General features: G+C 36.2%; 3 protein-coding genes across 4 annotated transcripts; all 3 read left to right on the top strand.

Annotated features, from left to right (window-relative positions):
* The first annotated feature begins 247 nt into the window (after positions 1–247).
* LOC124182905 (zinc finger protein 611-like) lies at positions 248–2673 on the top strand. The gene is made up of 2 exons (XM_046570713.1): positions 248–759; positions 899–2673. Exons 1-2 carry the CDS (start codon positions 601–603, stop codon positions 2048–2050), a joined length of 1311 nt encoding a protein of 436 aa, XP_046426669.1. The 5' UTR covers positions 248–600; the 3' UTR covers positions 2051–2673.
* A 1261-nt stretch (positions 2674–3934) lies between these two features.
* LOC124182904 (laccase-14-like) lies at positions 3935–17141 on the top strand. 2 transcript variants are annotated; one of them, XM_046570711.1, is made up of 10 exons: positions 3935–4171; positions 4349–4445; positions 6090–6201; positions 6425–6635; positions 7250–7413; positions 7498–7678; positions 14387–14776; positions 15468–15689; positions 15824–16042; positions 16213–17141. In XM_046570711.1, the coding sequence occupies exons 1-10, from the start codon at positions 4084–4086 to the stop codon at positions 16380–16382; spliced, it is 1854 nt and encodes a 617-aa protein (XP_046426667.1). In that variant the 5' UTR covers positions 3935–4083; the 3' UTR covers positions 16383–17141. The 2 variants fall into 2 exon arrangements, with proteins under 2 accessions (XP_046426667.1, XP_046426668.1); XM_046570712.1 differs by lacking the exons at positions 3935–4171; positions 4349–4445 and having other exon boundaries at positions 5856–6201; positions 6331–6635.
* Positions 8598–13977, top strand: LOC124182909. Its single transcript, XM_046570716.1, has 2 exons — positions 8598–9420; positions 12180–13977. The coding sequence occupies exons 1-2, from the start codon at positions 9034–9036 to the stop codon at positions 12603–12605; spliced, it is 813 nt and encodes a 270-aa protein (XP_046426672.1). The 5' UTR covers positions 8598–9033; the 3' UTR covers positions 12606–13977.
* Positions 17142–18120: the final 979 nt, after the last annotated feature.

Raw genomic sequence — 18120 nt, 5'->3', positions numbered from 1 at the left:
AAATATTTCTTATTTATCAAATGACTATTATAACCATACATATTTTTATCATCAAATATGTGGAAATGAATTCAAAAAATTACAAGAATAAAGGACCGCACAAAAATTGTCAACACGCTCGTTAAGTATTAGTAAAATGCAATATGGTGGCGTGTTTTTTTTTTTTCAACTTTAGAATTCACTCACCAGGTGCAATGCAAAATCAGCGTAAGCTTTCTTATTTAATAAAATGAACAATCTATGTTCATGGCTTGTATATCTCTTCGTAGTGCTACTTCCTGGGAAAAACCATTAATAAAAAAAAAAAATAAAAATAATGATTAAAAATAGACTTAAAATTATTGACGGCGGCGATCGGCGTTAGGTAGCGATAATGGAAGGTGTAAAGCGTTCTTATCGGCAAAAAGCGTATCGCTAATCGCTGTTTACTTTTATGTAAATTGACGTGATTGTGTGCGACAATGATCGTTGATGATAATTAATTAAAATAAAATATTATTTAGTTGTTGTCATGTTTATTCAAATTGTCAATGAACAACGAAGAATATCAGAGTCGTTAAAAAGATTTACTGTTTTCAATATTACCAATTTACCTGTACCATGACTAATGTTTACTCAAATTCGATGTTTAACCGTGGTGAAAACTTTGATTACAATTTATGGTTACAAAACTTCATCAAAGTCGAGGATGTTTTTAGTTCTAATGGCACGTCATCGAATAACGATGACAAACAATTATCGATTGTTTCCACGATGATGGCAAGTATACCTCAATATTTAAGGTAATTCTTCAACTAACACTCTTCACTTTTATCATCTATCTATTTGTCACCAGCAATTCAAATTCGTTATATTTCTAAAGTCATTCAAATTTTCATGACTTATTTCAATTCTACAGGTTGATTCAGGGGCAAAAAATGATGCCGTTAGACTGGAGACTTTGATAGACGATCCGCTTGCTGATCGTACGATCAGAGCGACAGAAGCTGTCTCATGCGATCCGATATTAACGTCACAGGACAAATCAAATCTTCCGTACTGTCAAGAGTCGATGACAGTTAACGAAGTAGTAGACTCTGCGATAAGCGCCGAGTATCATCATGGCAAACATTGTATCTTTTGCAATACTTCGTGCAAAGCGTGTAACTTTGGGCAAGAGTCGGTCACTTTCACAGAAGAGAAGTTGGCTAAAACAGAAGACAGTATAGATAAATGTTCTGCCACCATTGGGGATGATAATATGTATAAATGTGAAATTTGTGAAAAGAAATTTACTCGGAAAAGTGCACTGGAACGCCACGTCGGCAGTCATGCTGTGAAACAAGGATACAGGTGCGACATGTGTCAGAAGTCGTTTACCAGGAAAGATACGTTGAATATACACATAGCAAACCATCATGGGAAGCCTCGCCACATATGCGACATCTGTCAGAAGTCATTCTCTCGAAAGCAGCGTTTACTAGCCCATGCAATCATTCACAGCAGGAAACAGGCACACGACTGCAAGTTTTTCTCGCAGAAATCATTTATACTTGAGAACTTTATGACCTCGCACACGAGCATGCATCCGAAGAGGAAAATTCACGAGTGTAATATTTGCAAGAAAAATTTCTCCAGAAAGGACAGACTTGTATCTCACATAGCTTTTCACACCGGTAAAAAGCCACACGAGTGTAATATTTGTCAGAAATCTTACTCTAGAAAGGATGCGCTAAACCTTCACATTGCAAGTCATACAGAGAAACCTATGTATGGCTGCGATATATGCCACAAATATTTTATGCTCAAATCTCGCCTCACTACTCATATCGCTGTTCACACTGGAAGGAAACTACACAAGTGCAATATTTGCCACAAATCGTTTTTGAGAAAAGATCGTTTGAAGTCTCACATCGCGAGTCATATGGGTAAAAAGTTACACGAATGCAATGTTTGTCAGAAGTCATTCTCGCGCAAAGACAGCTTGTACGTCCACATGGCTACCCATCCGCAAAGTAGATTACACGACTGTAATCTCTGTAGAAATTCATGCGACATTAAAGTATCGTGAAAAAACAAATTTTTGAATATATATAAATTAAATTTTTTATTGCACGTTGAAATTTCTCATCGTATATATGTAGAATATCGAACCGAGAGTAATATTTTTCTAACGTTATGTGTAAATACAGTATTGTGTACTGAATATTTTCGACAATGTGACAGAATTTCGGTGTCATTTTCTTTGGATACAAGTCTTTTACTATTTTTCAATGCATTATTTTGCGAGTGTTGTGATAAAAACACTTTCAAGAGTAAAGCCTTTCTGTCTTTTTTTTCATTGTCTACGACTAAATAAGTGTTCACTGCAAAGTATAATGTAGGAACTGAACGAATCGTGTCTGTATTCACCAAACGAGTTTTAGAGAGAATCATTGCTAAACGGTCAATTAAATTTAGCAGACTTCTGAGATCGAATTTGTGGTGAAAAAGAATGAACCCGATTTTTGGCCCCAACACGATGACATGCAAAATTTGGAGTAACTATGGATGATTGAATATATTGACTTCAAAAATCATAGTTACCCTGGTGAACATTTCTTCTACTACGAATTTTTACAGAAATTGTGCCATTTTGTATTGTTTCGTACAAAATTGTAAATATGCATAGTTTTTCACAGAGAAGTGTTAATTTTTATTAAAAATTGTAGTGGCTTGTAGATTTTTGGCTGAAAAAATACAAATTTTCATGAAAATCTACAAGTTTTTATAAGAAATTACACATATTACAATTTTGTAAGATACGAAATGTCCCAATTTATCTAAAAATTCATAGAAAATCGTAGAAATCATTTGCACCAGTATGTAAGTTTATTAACAATAAACATACATACTTCGTTATTATCACGTAAAAAATCTACACAAATAAAGTATCGTTTAAAAAACTTACTTGTTCCATATGAAAATCCTGTACTTGAAATAATACCTGTTAGCTGTTACGTCAGCCTTTATATTAGAATTTAACATACGGATTAGCGGCAATACGAACACAGATATTATATAAATGTATATTCAATTTCTTATGCATCGGTATATGAAGGGTTATTATGTCAAGTTACACATATTTTGATAATAAATTATTTTCAATCGAGACAATAGAATGGATACTGATATATTCGTTACAAATTTTGTCTGTTGACCAGATGTCTACAAATTGTCTGAAAAATATTCATGAAATTCTATAGTATACATATAATAAGTATAATTATAACGTGCAAATGTAATTGTTGACGAACATCTGTCGCACCTTATTTACACAAATCTATTTTTATTCACTTTGTACGTTTCTAATTATAAATTGGTTTTTATGCAATTTTTGGAGATATTTACGTTGAACAAAATGAGCGTAAAATTATTAAAATCGGATGAAAACCACCAGAGTTCAATCATTTTGTACATTCTAATTATAACGCCTTTTCGCAAACTGTTGCTATCTTACGAGTCTGAAGTTAATAACGTAATCGCAACAAAACATTGGGGAAAAAAATCACTAGTTATTTTCTTAATTTTTCAGTGATTGTATAGGAACTGAGATATCGAAATACGAGTGTTTTTTGTTTTATTAGGGTTTACTCATTACGGGACTTCAGACAAGTCTAAAATCGAGGAAATAACGGTTTTTCGTCAGTATGAATCACTACAATAATGTTACTAACTTCAATATGACGATATATCTTAGCCTGAGCCAGTACAATACACAAGGTCAACATTCCACCCGCATCGATCGCAGTATAAAAAACCTGTAACATTTACACAGATTTCTTTCCATCCAGATCTCCGCTGCAGTTTAGAGAATAACAATGAGTCTTTTCGCGTGTGATTTGGATCGGCCTGGAGTTCGTCGTAACTTTCACCAAGGCTTATGTGAAGTTCGCGTCAAGTTTAATGCTTTCGCGATGACCGGACACTTGATCTTCGGTGTCCAGCGGCAGTTCTACTCCACTCCCGTTACTGAGTATTCTGAAACGGGTATCCCGCTATTTTCCTCTACGTACTCCTGTCCTGGTTTTCTGTTGCTCATAAGTCGGAGTAGCGGCTTCAGTCATGGCGCCGTTGTCGAGAGGAATTATAATTGTTTTGCTCGCGGTTTCAGCGGCGCAAATCGTAAAGAAGACCGGAAAATCATTACTAGGTTCGAATCGCACGATTGTGTTCAAGATAAATATTTTTATCCTAAATTATATGATTGATCACGTTTTTACACGGCAATATATTGCAGAATTGGCTTAATTTGAAATTACCTCTCTGTAACATTTCCTGTAGTTTAAATCGTTACTTTCATAAGCTTCAATTCTCTGATTGCGAGCAGATCAGTACCGTTATTGCTCCAGGCCATGTGTTCCTGCTTCAGAGACCAAGAAGTGCCGCTATCAATTTTCTGTCAGTGAATTGCCGAATTTGAACAGGTGAGGGATAAAGTGTACAAAATTAAATTGCAAGAAATAAATAACTATCAATAACGCGTTCTTAAGAGGAGGTTTTTTCACATGGAAACCAAAATTCTTGGGCACGTTGTGACATTTTAAGAATTACGATTGAGTGATTCGATGTGTTTAAGAGTGTGAGATTTCTGAATTTTCGGCAATAAATTATATCATACGATTATACGAATATTGTAAATAGGCGCACCAGACGGTCACTAGATTGTAGGAATGAATCAGACTAGATTTTGCTGATCCTCCATAATTCATGAAAGTTAACTAGATCGATGATAATTGGTTCTGCGATATTTTCCGCGAGAGTGACAATCAAATTAACTGTTAATAGAGTATTGAATTTCGGAGTGAATGCTGTCATTATTTTTTGCAGCCTTACTGTTTATACCAACGGTTAACACACTTGTGTGTATTAAGTGCAAGACCTCGAAAATCGTTTCTCAATATTTGAGTAAATTTATTTTATCGTATAGTATGTGCTGGGAGACTTAGATATATGGCAAAGGGTCAATATTGCAAAATTTTTTGAAGTGTCTAAAAATTTTGTGATTTACTCTTGCATTGTGGCTTACAAAATATAATTTCATTCAAATTCTAGTAGTTCAGGAATAAATAATTTTGGTGCATTCTTCCTTCTTTCATTTTAAACAAAGTTGAAGCAGATACGAGTTCAAAAAAGGTATTCTGATACCCCACCCATGCTAGAGTATTTATCTATCATAGATGTATATCCAAAACTGCAAAATTTAATTGCTAATAAGTTTTGCGACTATCGTTTTTAACGGAAATGGTAATATGTGACCTAATTATATCGATTTCATGCAAATATGCAGAATGGAAATTTTTTTCCAACGAATCTTCCATATTCTTTATGATTTGTGGACACACGATTGGTTGTCATAATACGGATTTGTAAAAAATGATCTCAAGATTGATTCATGTGATCAAACCCCGTAACTCAGTATCGAAGAAGAAATTCAAGCTGATATTCGCTGAATTACATCATTTTTTAGTTTCGTTTAATGTTTATTTCCAACTAAATCTCAGGTAATTTATCGTTTTATAGATCGTTTACAATCCCGCTTGATAATAAAGATTCAGTAAAAAAAAAAAAAAAAAGAAATTGATTAAAACACTGTCGCGTATAAATTAATTGAATGAATTTCTATTAGACCGTTAAAAGGCGTATTTAGGTTGTTTTCTAGTCTACGTACTGTATGTAGCCATTTGCGGCAGTCACGGATTGTAAGTACGGAAAATACTTTAGTATTTCAGATTTGAACTCTGTACTTAACAAGTTTCTACACTAACATGTAGTTACAATTGTCCGTTTTAAAACTTTGTTACATTGTTGTACCAGAACTCGACAAAAATCATTCTTCACTTGTATTACAATTCACTTTACAGTTTCAATGATTCATATTACAAAGTTCTAATGTATTAGGATGGCGCAATATTATACCGCTAAATTGTCGCATATCAGTAGAAAAAAAAGAGCTTAAAAAATATTTACTCTGAATTGAAATGTTCTTAAAGCCTCATCTCTGATTCCACTTGACAGACAACTTCATCCCAAGATTAGGTTCGTGTTACATATGTTTTGATTAATTTCAGCGTCTGTTATGCATCCCACGGGAATAACACCATCCTACCTGACTGCCCGGAAGGTTATTTCGATAACGGAGTTCTGGGTATCAACGGGATGTCTCCAGGTCCACAAATCGAGGTAATTATTGACGAGAAAAGCATCGAGCTATAACCGATGGTTTATCAGATTTCTTCTATTCAGATCAAAGTTAAAATTCTCTTCGAATTCGATTCGAATATATGATCATCAGCGATTTGTGTGTTACAGGTATGTACTGATCATTCCAAGCAGCAAATCACACCTGCAAACCATGTATGAGAGTTAACGAATAATTACTGCTGAACCGTATTATCGTCCGTAGATTTGCCTGGGAGACACATTGGAGGTGATCCTGAAGAACGATTTGGGCACTACGGAAATGTCTTTGCATTGGCATGGACTTTCCCAGAAGGGTTCAGCTCACATGGACGGTGTTCCGATGGTGACGCAGTGTCCAGTATTGCCTTTTTCGAGTTTCCGATACGAGATGAAGCCGGATATAGCAGGGAGTTACCTTTACTATGCTCAATCAGGTGAGGTCTGATAACAAGGCTATAACGGACTTTAAATTCAACCATTTCACCACTAGCTGTGTCTAATTTTCGTTGTGACATTACAAACCATGGTAGGCGAAGACTGAAGGGGGGTGCATTCGTTGAGAAAAGTTCGTTTCCCTGCGATGCACCGACCCAGGCATTGCAGACTGGATTATTGATCAATTCCTGTATATGTATACAAAAGCACCAGGTGATTTACATCCGACGAGTTGTTTGAAATATGCGAATTGCGGAACCGAGCTGGAGTCTGAGATTTATAGTCGTTTAACAAAACCAACAAGGCTCGGATCTAAACAGTTCATAGGGAATATTGATAACGGATGTTGATTCCTGATCCAAGACACCTATTTACACTTCAATTGCGCATAATTAAATACGAGGTTGAACTTGAAAGTTTCGAAGTAACAATTTTTCCTAAAGATCCATCGTTATAGTATTTACCGTTGGGAAATTAAACCTCAGGTTCACCTAAAAGCTTCAGCTCTAGGGTTTCTGATTAAACTACATATTTTGTTTACATCGCATTTTCTTCCAGCGTAATTCTGGTTATTTTATCCAATTTTAAATCAATGAATTCACTATATCAACAGCACCGCAGCAGGGTGATGGAATTTACGGGGCGCTTATAGTTCGTGAACCAGGGAGTGACCCAAACGCCGAAAAGACATTGTTAATATCGACGAGGCTAGAAGCACCTTTGACCCAGCTCTGGCCTGAAGTTTCAGCGCCGACGGATCTTATGGTGAACGGTCAGGTGGGTGTATTTGTTTTTTATTCGAATTTAATCCACTTCTTGCAATAATTTAACTTTTCATCTGAAAAAATTTCACATTTGCAGAGCGATGGCTACCGGATATCTGTTGATCGGAATCGGCGCTATCTTATGCGTTTGATCAATGCAAATGCTATCGCGTGTCCGGTCGTATTGTCAATTGCGGATCATAAACTTCTAGCCGTTGCAGTCGACGGTGGAAAAGTTGATAGCCGGACCCCTGCTTCTCACGTCGTGCTCTTCCCGGGTAAGTGTATCCTGATTCAAAGCTATTAATCAATATATGGAATATGGATGTCTATCGTGCAAGCGAGGGGTTAATCACTCGTGAGATCTAGTCTACACTTTTCCGAAAATGTTGTGAAATCTTTTGAAATCCTCTGAAATATTTTGAAATCATCTGAAATCTCTCGAAGTCTCTTGAAATCTTTCGAAATCTCTGAAATTTTCATTTGAATAAATCCTCTGAAAGCCCATGAAGTCTCCTGTAATCTTTTGAAAATCTCTGAATTTTTTGAAATCCCTGAAACCTTTTGAAATCTTTGTAATTTTGAAATCAGGTGTACATCAAGTCGATGAATGATTAAGCCCTCGAGTGCAAGCTACTTTGATTTCCCGCTTTCGAACGGAGTTCTTCTATATTCGTATGAGGATCGCTTTTTAAATCTCTGCTGCGAGTGTTTTGATTATAGGTATACTGTTTTATCGGCGATGGTATTTTTATCCGTAACAGCCGCTGTTATTGCTTGAGAACGTCAAAAAGATTGAGAAGAATTTTATTTTCAGCTCTAGAGGCTCTAATAGCAATATTTCAAACTTGAATCTGCAGGTAATCTTATAAAACATTGACGAAAATATTTTAGCTCCAAAGCAATTTATTGAAGGTAATGATGATTGACTTTTGATTGAAGAAAGCATTCAAATAAGATTTTGAAAAATAAATAACGAAAACAAATCATATTTTCATAATCCTCTGATAATTTCTTGTAATTCTTCGGAAATTACATGTGCCAGATATTAAAGCTAGGTTTACATTTGGCATTTATATCGCTTAACATATTTGTTGATAGAGCTTACGAACTACGGTTAAAAAAATTATTATTGGTACGGTAAGTAATTTGATACTTCGATTTTTTTCGCACAGACGCGATACTACCTGCGGAATTGCGTCTGAGACGAATCACACAGACGTTGAGTATTTTTAACGATGTGTGAGAGCCGGACAACTTGTAGCCATGGGAGCTGCGTAAAGTTGCGCGCGCATCTTCGCTTCTGTGCGTAAATGAGCTCTATGGAGTGTGTGAGAGGAGAGTTTGCGAGTGCCGGCGAGGCCGGGTCGCAGCGGCGTATTACAGCGGCAAAAAGTAAGGAAGTTTAAGGTGTTTGCTGGAAAAATCATTAAGTGCCAGTCCGCCATTCGCGATTCGAATCTGATCAGTCGCGAGTATTTTGTACGCAACAACGCAAACGAGGCGAGTTGCAGAGAGCGTCGGGATCCCGTAGAAGAGTTAAAGCAGCAGGAGGTGGAGGAGGGGGATTAACTACACAGTCTACACACTGCTGCCGGAACGAAACGAACGCCGGTAGCACCGAGCGCAGCGCATGCACGGTTTTGACGTCGGGAGAGACTATTTCGGCGTTGACAAGGACATCCACGGCATGGAATGGACCAGAGACAAGACCCTGGAGCTCCTTCACGCCTACCAGGAGAGGCGAATGCTCTGGGATTGGGGCGCCAGGGGATACAGAGACAGGACAAAGCGGCGCAGGGCGATCCAGGAACTCGCCGACATGCTCAACTGCAACACCCTTGAAATCGAGAAGAAGATTACTAATCTCAAGTGTCAGTACTCCCGAGAAGTTCACAAGATACAAAACAGCCGGGACGTCGCTACTGGACCGGATGATATCTATGTTTCAAAGTGGTTCGCTTTCAAAGCTATGCAGTTTCTCCGGTTTGGAACACGTCGGTACAGCAAAAGGAAGAAGGTACGTGTCGAAGATCTGATTTGTTTTTTTTTTTTTTTTTTTACATTCATTAGCACGATAGCTAACAAAATTTTCCAACTTAATTTGACACCACAATACAATTTTCGAATGGTATTTAATTTAGATATCGAATTGGAGGAAACGACTTGATCGGTTTTTCAAATTCTGAAACTCCCGCGAATTTCGGTCACAATATAGCCGCATGTATACTTAAATTTTATAAAACTTTTATGACTCCAGGAGATTTTGCTGAATTTTGACACAATTTTTGTTCCGTTTGCCTCAACGTTTCGGTAGGTTTTCACTTTGGGATTTACAGAAATAATAATGGCTCTCTATTGGCCCACGTTTTCAAATTGTTATCTGATACCGTCGAGTGCAGGATGTGCTCAGTCCGTGCAAAAACCGGTTGCCGCTGCACGTATGGCTGCAGCAGGCACCCATACTACTTTACTCTGCAATTCCGTTTCCGAGCCGAGCAGGTGAAATATGTAGTATAGTATACTATACTGGGATGACTGTAACACGAACTGCTGCTCTGCTGCGCTGCTCGTAATTCCAATAGTAAAGTAAATCATCGTAAGGGCGAACCATGATAATTCCCGTAGAGACAAAAGTCATGAGACCGAAGTTAGTAACCTTATTGTAATAACGAACGTTTCGGAAAATCGTTATTTCACAGTTGCAGGAATATCTGAAATCAGTAAAACATAATAAGGCAAAATGTATTCATATTTTGAAAACTTGACTACGTCGCAGTCATTATAAACTTAAAAAATAGTAATTTTTCCCTGCAATGTTTCGTGACGTTAATGTCACTAACTTCTGCCTCATCAAAAGTGTTTATGTTCCAACAAGTCCAACTACATATATACGTATTCTAATTCTAATTCTCAAACAAAAAAATCCGTTAACCGTAGGAAACATCCTGGTTTAGCTAAAAAGTTTGCTAGTCACATCGTAATTGCGTCATTGTAATAAAAAATTTCATACAATACTTGACAAAAAAACTGCAATCAAACCACGGAGTAGTAGGGAGGAGACAATAATCCAGCAGCGCTCAGCTCAAAAGTTGGTCCAGTTTTTGGGGCAACGTAAAAAGAATTGTCAAGGTGCGATTTAAGCGCCTCTTGTGGTGTAAGCTCGTATAGCGCACTCACCCCCCTTCCCATATGATCTTACGATTCGCCGTTTGCAAACCTTTTCCTTAAATTTAATGTCGGTTGAGTTTAGAAAAGCAATTACTCGGTTTTTACTGTTTATTAGTCACTTCAGATGCGTATTTTACGAATTTACGGAGTATGATTATAACACGGAGGCTTATAGGTTACGATTGCCGCCTTTCTTTTTTTAAATTTTGTAGCGAAAATTCACTTTTTTCCGTAAGAGGCGCTTAAATCGTATTCACACAATACTTACGTAACCTCAAAACTGGGGACAAATTTTATCGCAGTGTTGTCTACATCCCATTACATACTTCGTGATTGAAACACTGGCATAACATCGCAAGAACGCTGTAGAAGTCACACTTGGAGTTTTATTTTGATTCTACAATAATTTTCAGCACTACCCATTACAGTTATCAAACGATGTTCACTTTCCATAGTTCACTCGTAAAATCATGTTGAAGTTAGTAACGTATCGTAACGATTTACACCGAGGAAAAACCGTTATTTCGCGATTTTGGAATTGTTTGAACCATTATAAAACTTCTTGCTTCGGTGGTCACCGCGTTCGCACGCAATGGAGATGTGGGAAGTAAGAATAAAAAGAAAAGAGAAAAATTTCCGGTTCCTTAAAACATGATCAACGCCGCTAGTCCACGGTAATCCTCTTTTCTCAATGTGAATAGGTATTATTATAATAAAATTTCGTGTTTCCGTCCAACGGCCCTCGTCGTTGGTGTAAATATAAAATGTTAAACATTTTAAAGTGAAGAATGTAAAGACATCTTCAACGGAAAGATACTTTCCTTTTGGTTTTTTCGTTTTTTCTGTTTGGTTGGAAATTTTGTACTAGAAGCAATAAACCGTCCTGAAGATGATCCACATCCCAGGGTCGAAAAGTTGATATATAATTTCGATGTTTTTAATAAGAAGATCTTCTACATATCCACGAAATAATTTTTCTACATCATAAGGGAGGTCATGAACTGATTTACATAATAAAACAAGACATAGGTTCATGTCTTGAAATCTTGATTCTGTCAACATCATTGTGAAAATAAGAAAATTGCAATATTGTAGCCATTTTAAAGTTCGTTAGTAGGGTTCATAGTAGCAAAATAAGTATATGATTTTCTTAATTGATGATTTATAGTATAGCTTACGTTATTTTTGACAACACTAAAATTACGCAATCGTAATTTCTTTTAATCCTTCAATGTGACAATGTTACATACTCTGTGGAAAAGAAAATAAAAATTGATAATCTTAGGTTTTCAGTAGCAAAATCACGTTTGCGCAGTTTAATTATATGTATAACCGGTGATTAATTTTCTATGGATTACTAAGGAACCATTCAGAAGTTCCAACATTATGAATGAAAAAAATCCTGAGTATCGTCGCAGCCTTTTTGGAAGATTGCTATACATATAATTCTAAACAATGAGATTTTAAATAAATATCACTGAGCTTCGATGGTATCTAGAAACGTTTGAAAAAATATTTCTTAATTGCGTTTATAGAGTCAACAATGGCAATTTTCGCACTTCTTGAACTTGAAATTATAAGTTATGTTGACGAATTTTTTATTTTTAGAAAGTCGACCCAATCAAGATTGAGGAGGAAGAGTACATAGTGAGCGACATCGATCCTGAAAGTATCGCATTTCACGGCTGTGACGACGGTACAAATGGTTCAGCGACAGGGTCTGTGATAAACGCATCGCTCAGCGAGGATGCTGAAGAGTCATTTTTGTCCAGTATCAAAATAGGGGAAAATGACAGGCTTGGATTGACAATGAAGGACGAAAGATCGATAGATCCGAATGATGAGGAAATGAACGCTGAAGGACACAACGATGAGGATTGGAAAATCAAGGAGGACTACGTAAAGTTTGGCGAGAGTATCGCTGCTCAGCTTGCTCAAGTGCCGGACTCCTATTCCAGATCCGTGGCAAAGCTCAGGATCAATCAGATCCTCTTTGAAGCTGAGATTGGTGTTTATGCACAAACTAGGTCTTGAATGGAATGAAAGACACATCGTAATTTTATTTCCCATTCGCTTAGCCTCAGAGTTGCCTGTGAAAAAGAGAATGAAAAATTATTGAATTTGATTAAACACTTATGTGTGTCGTATCATAGATTGCGGACAATTCATGTGGTTGAAGAACAAATTATGAATCTTCTGTTGACAAATGCGATTTGGCAACTTTTAAACACGCTGTTCATGTTCAGTGATATAACAGATATTTTATTATAAGCTTGAATTTTACACAGCTGGAGAAGTGAAATTTAGGATAGTCTCATTGTACTTCAGGTCAAAGAGACCTACTACTAGGACATTCGTCTCGCCTTTTACAAGAAAACTTATATTCACGTAAAATCATTGTTATAGGTATATGATGAAAGGCTGATTGACATTAAATTATAGATTAAGGATTCTCGTATTACTTACGAAAACGAAACATCATTACAATACGTATTTTTTATCAGTGTAATGTACAGATTGTTTCCTTATGTAACAGTATTTCTAATTCGTAAGATTGTTTTTATTCGTACTTATAAAGTATACCACGTAGGGCATTGAAGGTGAATATTCAGCAGGCCCTTGACTTTTTGAATACATCTTCAATTGTCTGCAAATAAACAAGAATGTCTTATCCGATAATATTCGCGTAAATTGAGGTATCTACTTGATTCTATAATTTATCGCAGACACGATTGTTTGAATTCTAATATTTTATTTTACAAAGATTTTCAATCGTGTTTATGGTAAATTAATTACTTACTCTGCTGTTCTGAGAAAGACTTGCTCCACTGCATAGTTTATAGGTATATTATCGAAAAAAATTAAGGGAGTGAAATTGTATTATGTAAATCAGTCACACGAAATGCTGTAAAAGTCACGTGACAGTTAGTTTTTATTCTTCATAGCTACAACAGCTACATGGTAAAGTGTAACAATGTGAGAAGATACACTTTCTCAAAGTTATACCATTACAATCGTACTTTGTTAAAAACCGGTGATCAGAACGATCTTCTAGTGTTGTGATAACTGATAAGTATAATATAGTCGTAAAATATATTAAAAGTTCGATTTAATGAAATATTACGAAAAACACAAAAAACCAATCCTTCAACTTTGATGTCGAACATAAATAGTAATACCTATGTAGATATGTAGTTTACGCACGTAAGGCAGAACTACCCTCTACATAATTATAATCAAAACCTTAAAGACATTTTTACGACAGTGCTGCGTCTTCGAAAGAAGATTTGGCCATTTTTGTACCAATTTATATATGGACCTTTTAAACTTACATAAAATGATGAATTTATTGTTAGGTTAATTTGTGCACAATATTTTGTTTTTGAATAAATATTTACACCGAATATGTATAAACGCTACATAAATGATCCCTCTCAATTTTTCCCTACTTCCTTATTAAAGTATCTGCTATTATCTTACTCTCACATTTTTTTTTTGTTTTCCGCACGTTTCTCTTTTTCTTTCAACATATTGAATTTTTTATCGAAAAAATTATGAAATAACTACGGTGAAACGAAGATACTTTTGGTGCCAAAAGTACTCGTAAATTTTCACAATATCGGATAAAGAATTTTTACCCATTCGATTTCTTTTGACGACTTATGACAAAAATTTATGTAACATTCGTGAATGAATTTCCCTCAATTATGGCATTAATTTCGAAAAAACATTATAAACCTTTAAAATTATGGTGAACTTTCGCGCAAGAAGGTAGCAAGCGTTACAATCGAGTGAAACAGTAATCGTTATTCCAGGTGAAAGATTCGATTTGACATTGGAAACAAATCAGGCACCTGGCAGATATTTGGTCAAAGTTCAGGGCATGGGAGAGTGCAAGGATCTGTTCCACGCGGCATCTTTAGACTACGAAGGGTCTTCGAAATCTTCGACCATTACCGGATCTGCGATTCGTTTGTCCGAGGATGACATCGTGTCGCTGGAAAAAGGCCACAAGTGTTACCGAGTGTCTAGAGGCATACTGTGTTCCCTGGATACGAGAGGATTCGCTGACAAGTCGATCCAGAATCACCCCGGCGAAACAGTTTATGTTTCCTTCGACGTCAACACCCTGGGCGACATCACCGACGAAATGACTGACTTCAAATACAACATTTATCGCTTTAGCCACTATCCCACGTACCTGAGTGAGTATTAGAAGGAGATTTTGTCGAGGAGCCATTCCCTTGGATATCCGATTATTTATTCCAATTCATTAGCCTTGATTTCGGGTGATTTGAGCTGATTTTCATCTTATCACGTGGTTTTCGTTGATTTTTAACGTCACAGGTGATTTCCATTAATTTCTGATATTGCGCTTGATTTCCGATGGTTTCCGAGTGTTTGAGGCACGATGTTCAGTGATTTCCGGGTTCGATAGAATCACAAAAAATCACAACAAATTGCTAAAAACCAACTAGAATGCTCGGAAATCGTTGGCAACTAATGGAAATCATATGGGAAACTAGAAATCAACTGAAGCGCATAATAATATAGAAATCAATAGAATATTAGAATGTTGAAATCATTTGGCCTTTACTGCAAAATCACCAACGATTTGCACGATTCTTAACGCTTTTCGTACGATTGCTTCAACGTTAGCATGTGATATTCCATGTAATTTGCAATGATTTCGAATGATTTCAGTTACCGCCCGATTAATTCCGCGTTATTTCAATTACATATCAATGCTTGAAGTTCTTTTGATTTACAATAATTTAAATTTCAACTTAAATTTACGATTACCCGGAGCTAATCGCTCCTCGATTTTGCCGTCAATCGGTTCATATTGCAACGTCGAATACGGAGCATTTTAATATAATTAGCGTTTGGAATCAGGTCTGTCGACGACTGAGGCAAGAATTCCTCAAATCAATGGGATGACATTCAGATATCCTCCATCCCCGATACTCAGTCAGCCGGAAAACACGCCGGATGATATTCTCTGCTCACTCGAGGCGAAGTCTGAGTTTTGCGAAAACACACCCCGGTTCTGCGAGTGTCTACAAATCTTCGAAGTGCCTGTTAACGAGACAGTCGAATTAGTCATCATAGACGAAGGTGAGAGATGTACGATATCGATGACGGCTAGTTGCGCTGATTAATGGCCGGTCGCAATACGTTACTAAAGTTTTACGTTTTTGACAGTCTGCACTTTCGAACGTGCCTCAATCATTTTTCCTCCTTGTTTCCAGGATTTGGTGGAAATGCTTCCCAGACCTTCCACGTCCACGGTTACCAGCTGAGTGTCGTTGGCGCTGATAGCTTCGAAAAGCCCGTGACGAAGGCAGAGGTCAAAGCTCTTGATCTCAGTCAAGGATTGCCCCGCAACTTGTCGAATCCTCCGAAAAAAGATACTTTTACAGTTCCTAACAAGGGCTACGCCATTGTTCGTTTCCGTACTGATAATATTGGTGTGTTTTTGTTTATACTAGCTTACAGTTAAATCAACGATACTTAAAAAAATTTAATTCTCAGAATGACGAAGAAATTAACTCGAGCGTTTATATTTGTAACAAAAGAAGTTAGACCCGTATCTACGCGTAAAGGGATAGAAAATTAATTTACGGCCATTTTTTTTTAGGATACTGGCTCTGGGAGGCAAGAAGCACTGGAATATCACCTACGACGTCCAGTCCTGGTATGCAATTTTTGATGCAGGTCGGTTCCCGCGAAAACATGCCGACAGTACCAATAGATTTTCCGTCATGTGGGAATAATAAAAAACCGGATATGATATTTGAGATTAATTAAATAAAATTATGCATAATTATTATTTAGATTCTTAAATTGTACATTTATATACATTCTATTTATTCATTGTTCTGTAATTTATACATGTTCCATGTAACAGTTAGTAAACAATGCAGGCATTTAATTTTGCAGTGTAGTTAAAAAAAAGTGTTTTACTCACTTTAGTCTCTCAGTTTAAAGTATCTCGAAACTTGGAAGTAAGAAGTCAAAGCGTTTCTTCAGTCAACGCTGAAAGAGTCAAGTTTTTGTAAAAGGAATTAAAAAAATTCTACCTATTTATATGCGGCTGATGCACACCGGGGCGTTATATTTTTGACTAGCCGGTGACGCTGTCTTGCATAAAATTTATAAATCATAAAATACAATGGAATACTTTCCAAGTGATTTGTGACTGTGCGTAGGCAACCATCAATTCATAAGCGTTAAGGAGTACAGAAATTGCCTACATACAGGCGTACATCGAAATATAAGCATTGTTATGCTTAAGGTAAACATTTTTTAAGTTTTTTCATTACTACTTATGTAAGGTTTGATACTCGAAAACAATAGTACTAAAGCTCAAATTTGAATTCACAAATTATCCTTCTACCAATAAGTAACACAATCGAGCTTGGACACGGAATAAAATAGAAATGATCTTAAACGCCACTCAAGATTATTAGACATATGCGGACACACCTCGTTTGGACAAAAGGGACCAGGCATTGAAAAATTTCGAATTTTTTCATCTTTTTTTCATATCCTGTTACTATAATCTCTACCAAAATATATAAATATAATGAAAATGGAGTAAACATTCAATACACGCTTATGATAAATTGAAAAAACACACCTAATTTTCCTCATTTTCAAGATATTTGTCACATGTTTGTCGATGAAAATCAGTGGTATTAGTAAAAATCTATGAATAATTAAGGATGATATTGAGCGTTGAAGACAACCGTGAGTCTAGAGTTTGGGCGTAGTATGTATATTCGCACATTTTTTTCGCAAAACAACGTCTTTCGTTAGTTTTGCCATGATAATTCAAGAACGCGGTATTGCGGTATCTTAATGAAGATATCAACTTTTTATACACAGTGACCCAACACCTATGTAAAAAGAAATGTATTATTGTTGTCATTACAACAAATGTCATCCATTTTTCATTATTTTTCAAATTTTAATTTTTTTAATTAGTATTTTTTCAAAAAAAATTCGTTCAGTCTGTAGAGGAACATCCCACGAAGAGAATGGCACTTGAAAATAGCCGAAAACTGTAACCGTTCAATCGGAATCGTGGCAATAAGGAAGCAGCGAATGACTCGCGTGGTCTTCTTTATCCGTCCATATCTCTCTGAAATATTTAGATTTTTGAAACTTCAACTGCTGAATTTTATAGCCAAAACTCCAATAAAAACGTTCTAAAAAAGAAAATGTATGTACGTTGTATCAGATGTTCACAAATGCGATGGAATTTTATCCCATTTTCGGCCTATTTTTGCTACCTAGTCCCCTAAAGAAACCTGACTATAATTTCAGAAGAAATCTAGGCAACGTAACAAAAACAACGACGACCTTTGATCAATGATTTGATAAAAAATAACGCTGAGCTGTAGAAAAATGTTCAATGACTATTTTAGAAACTGATAATTATTCTGAAGTTTACCTCGCGAATATTTGTATGATAAAATCTTTTGCCGAATCATATTAATCACTTAGTATTTTCTAAAAATGATCCGGTCGTACAGATAACTTT

The sequence above is a fragment of the Neodiprion fabricii genome, chromosome 5 (assembly GCF_021155785.1).
Source record: "Neodiprion fabricii isolate iyNeoFabr1 chromosome 5, iyNeoFabr1.1, whole genome shotgun sequence".
In the NCBI taxonomy this organism is placed as follows: Eukaryota; Metazoa; Arthropoda; class Insecta; order Hymenoptera; family Diprionidae; genus Neodiprion; species Neodiprion fabricii.
The sequence above is the reverse complement of the archived record's forward strand: the minus strand, read 5'-3'. Positions and strand labels throughout refer to the sequence as shown.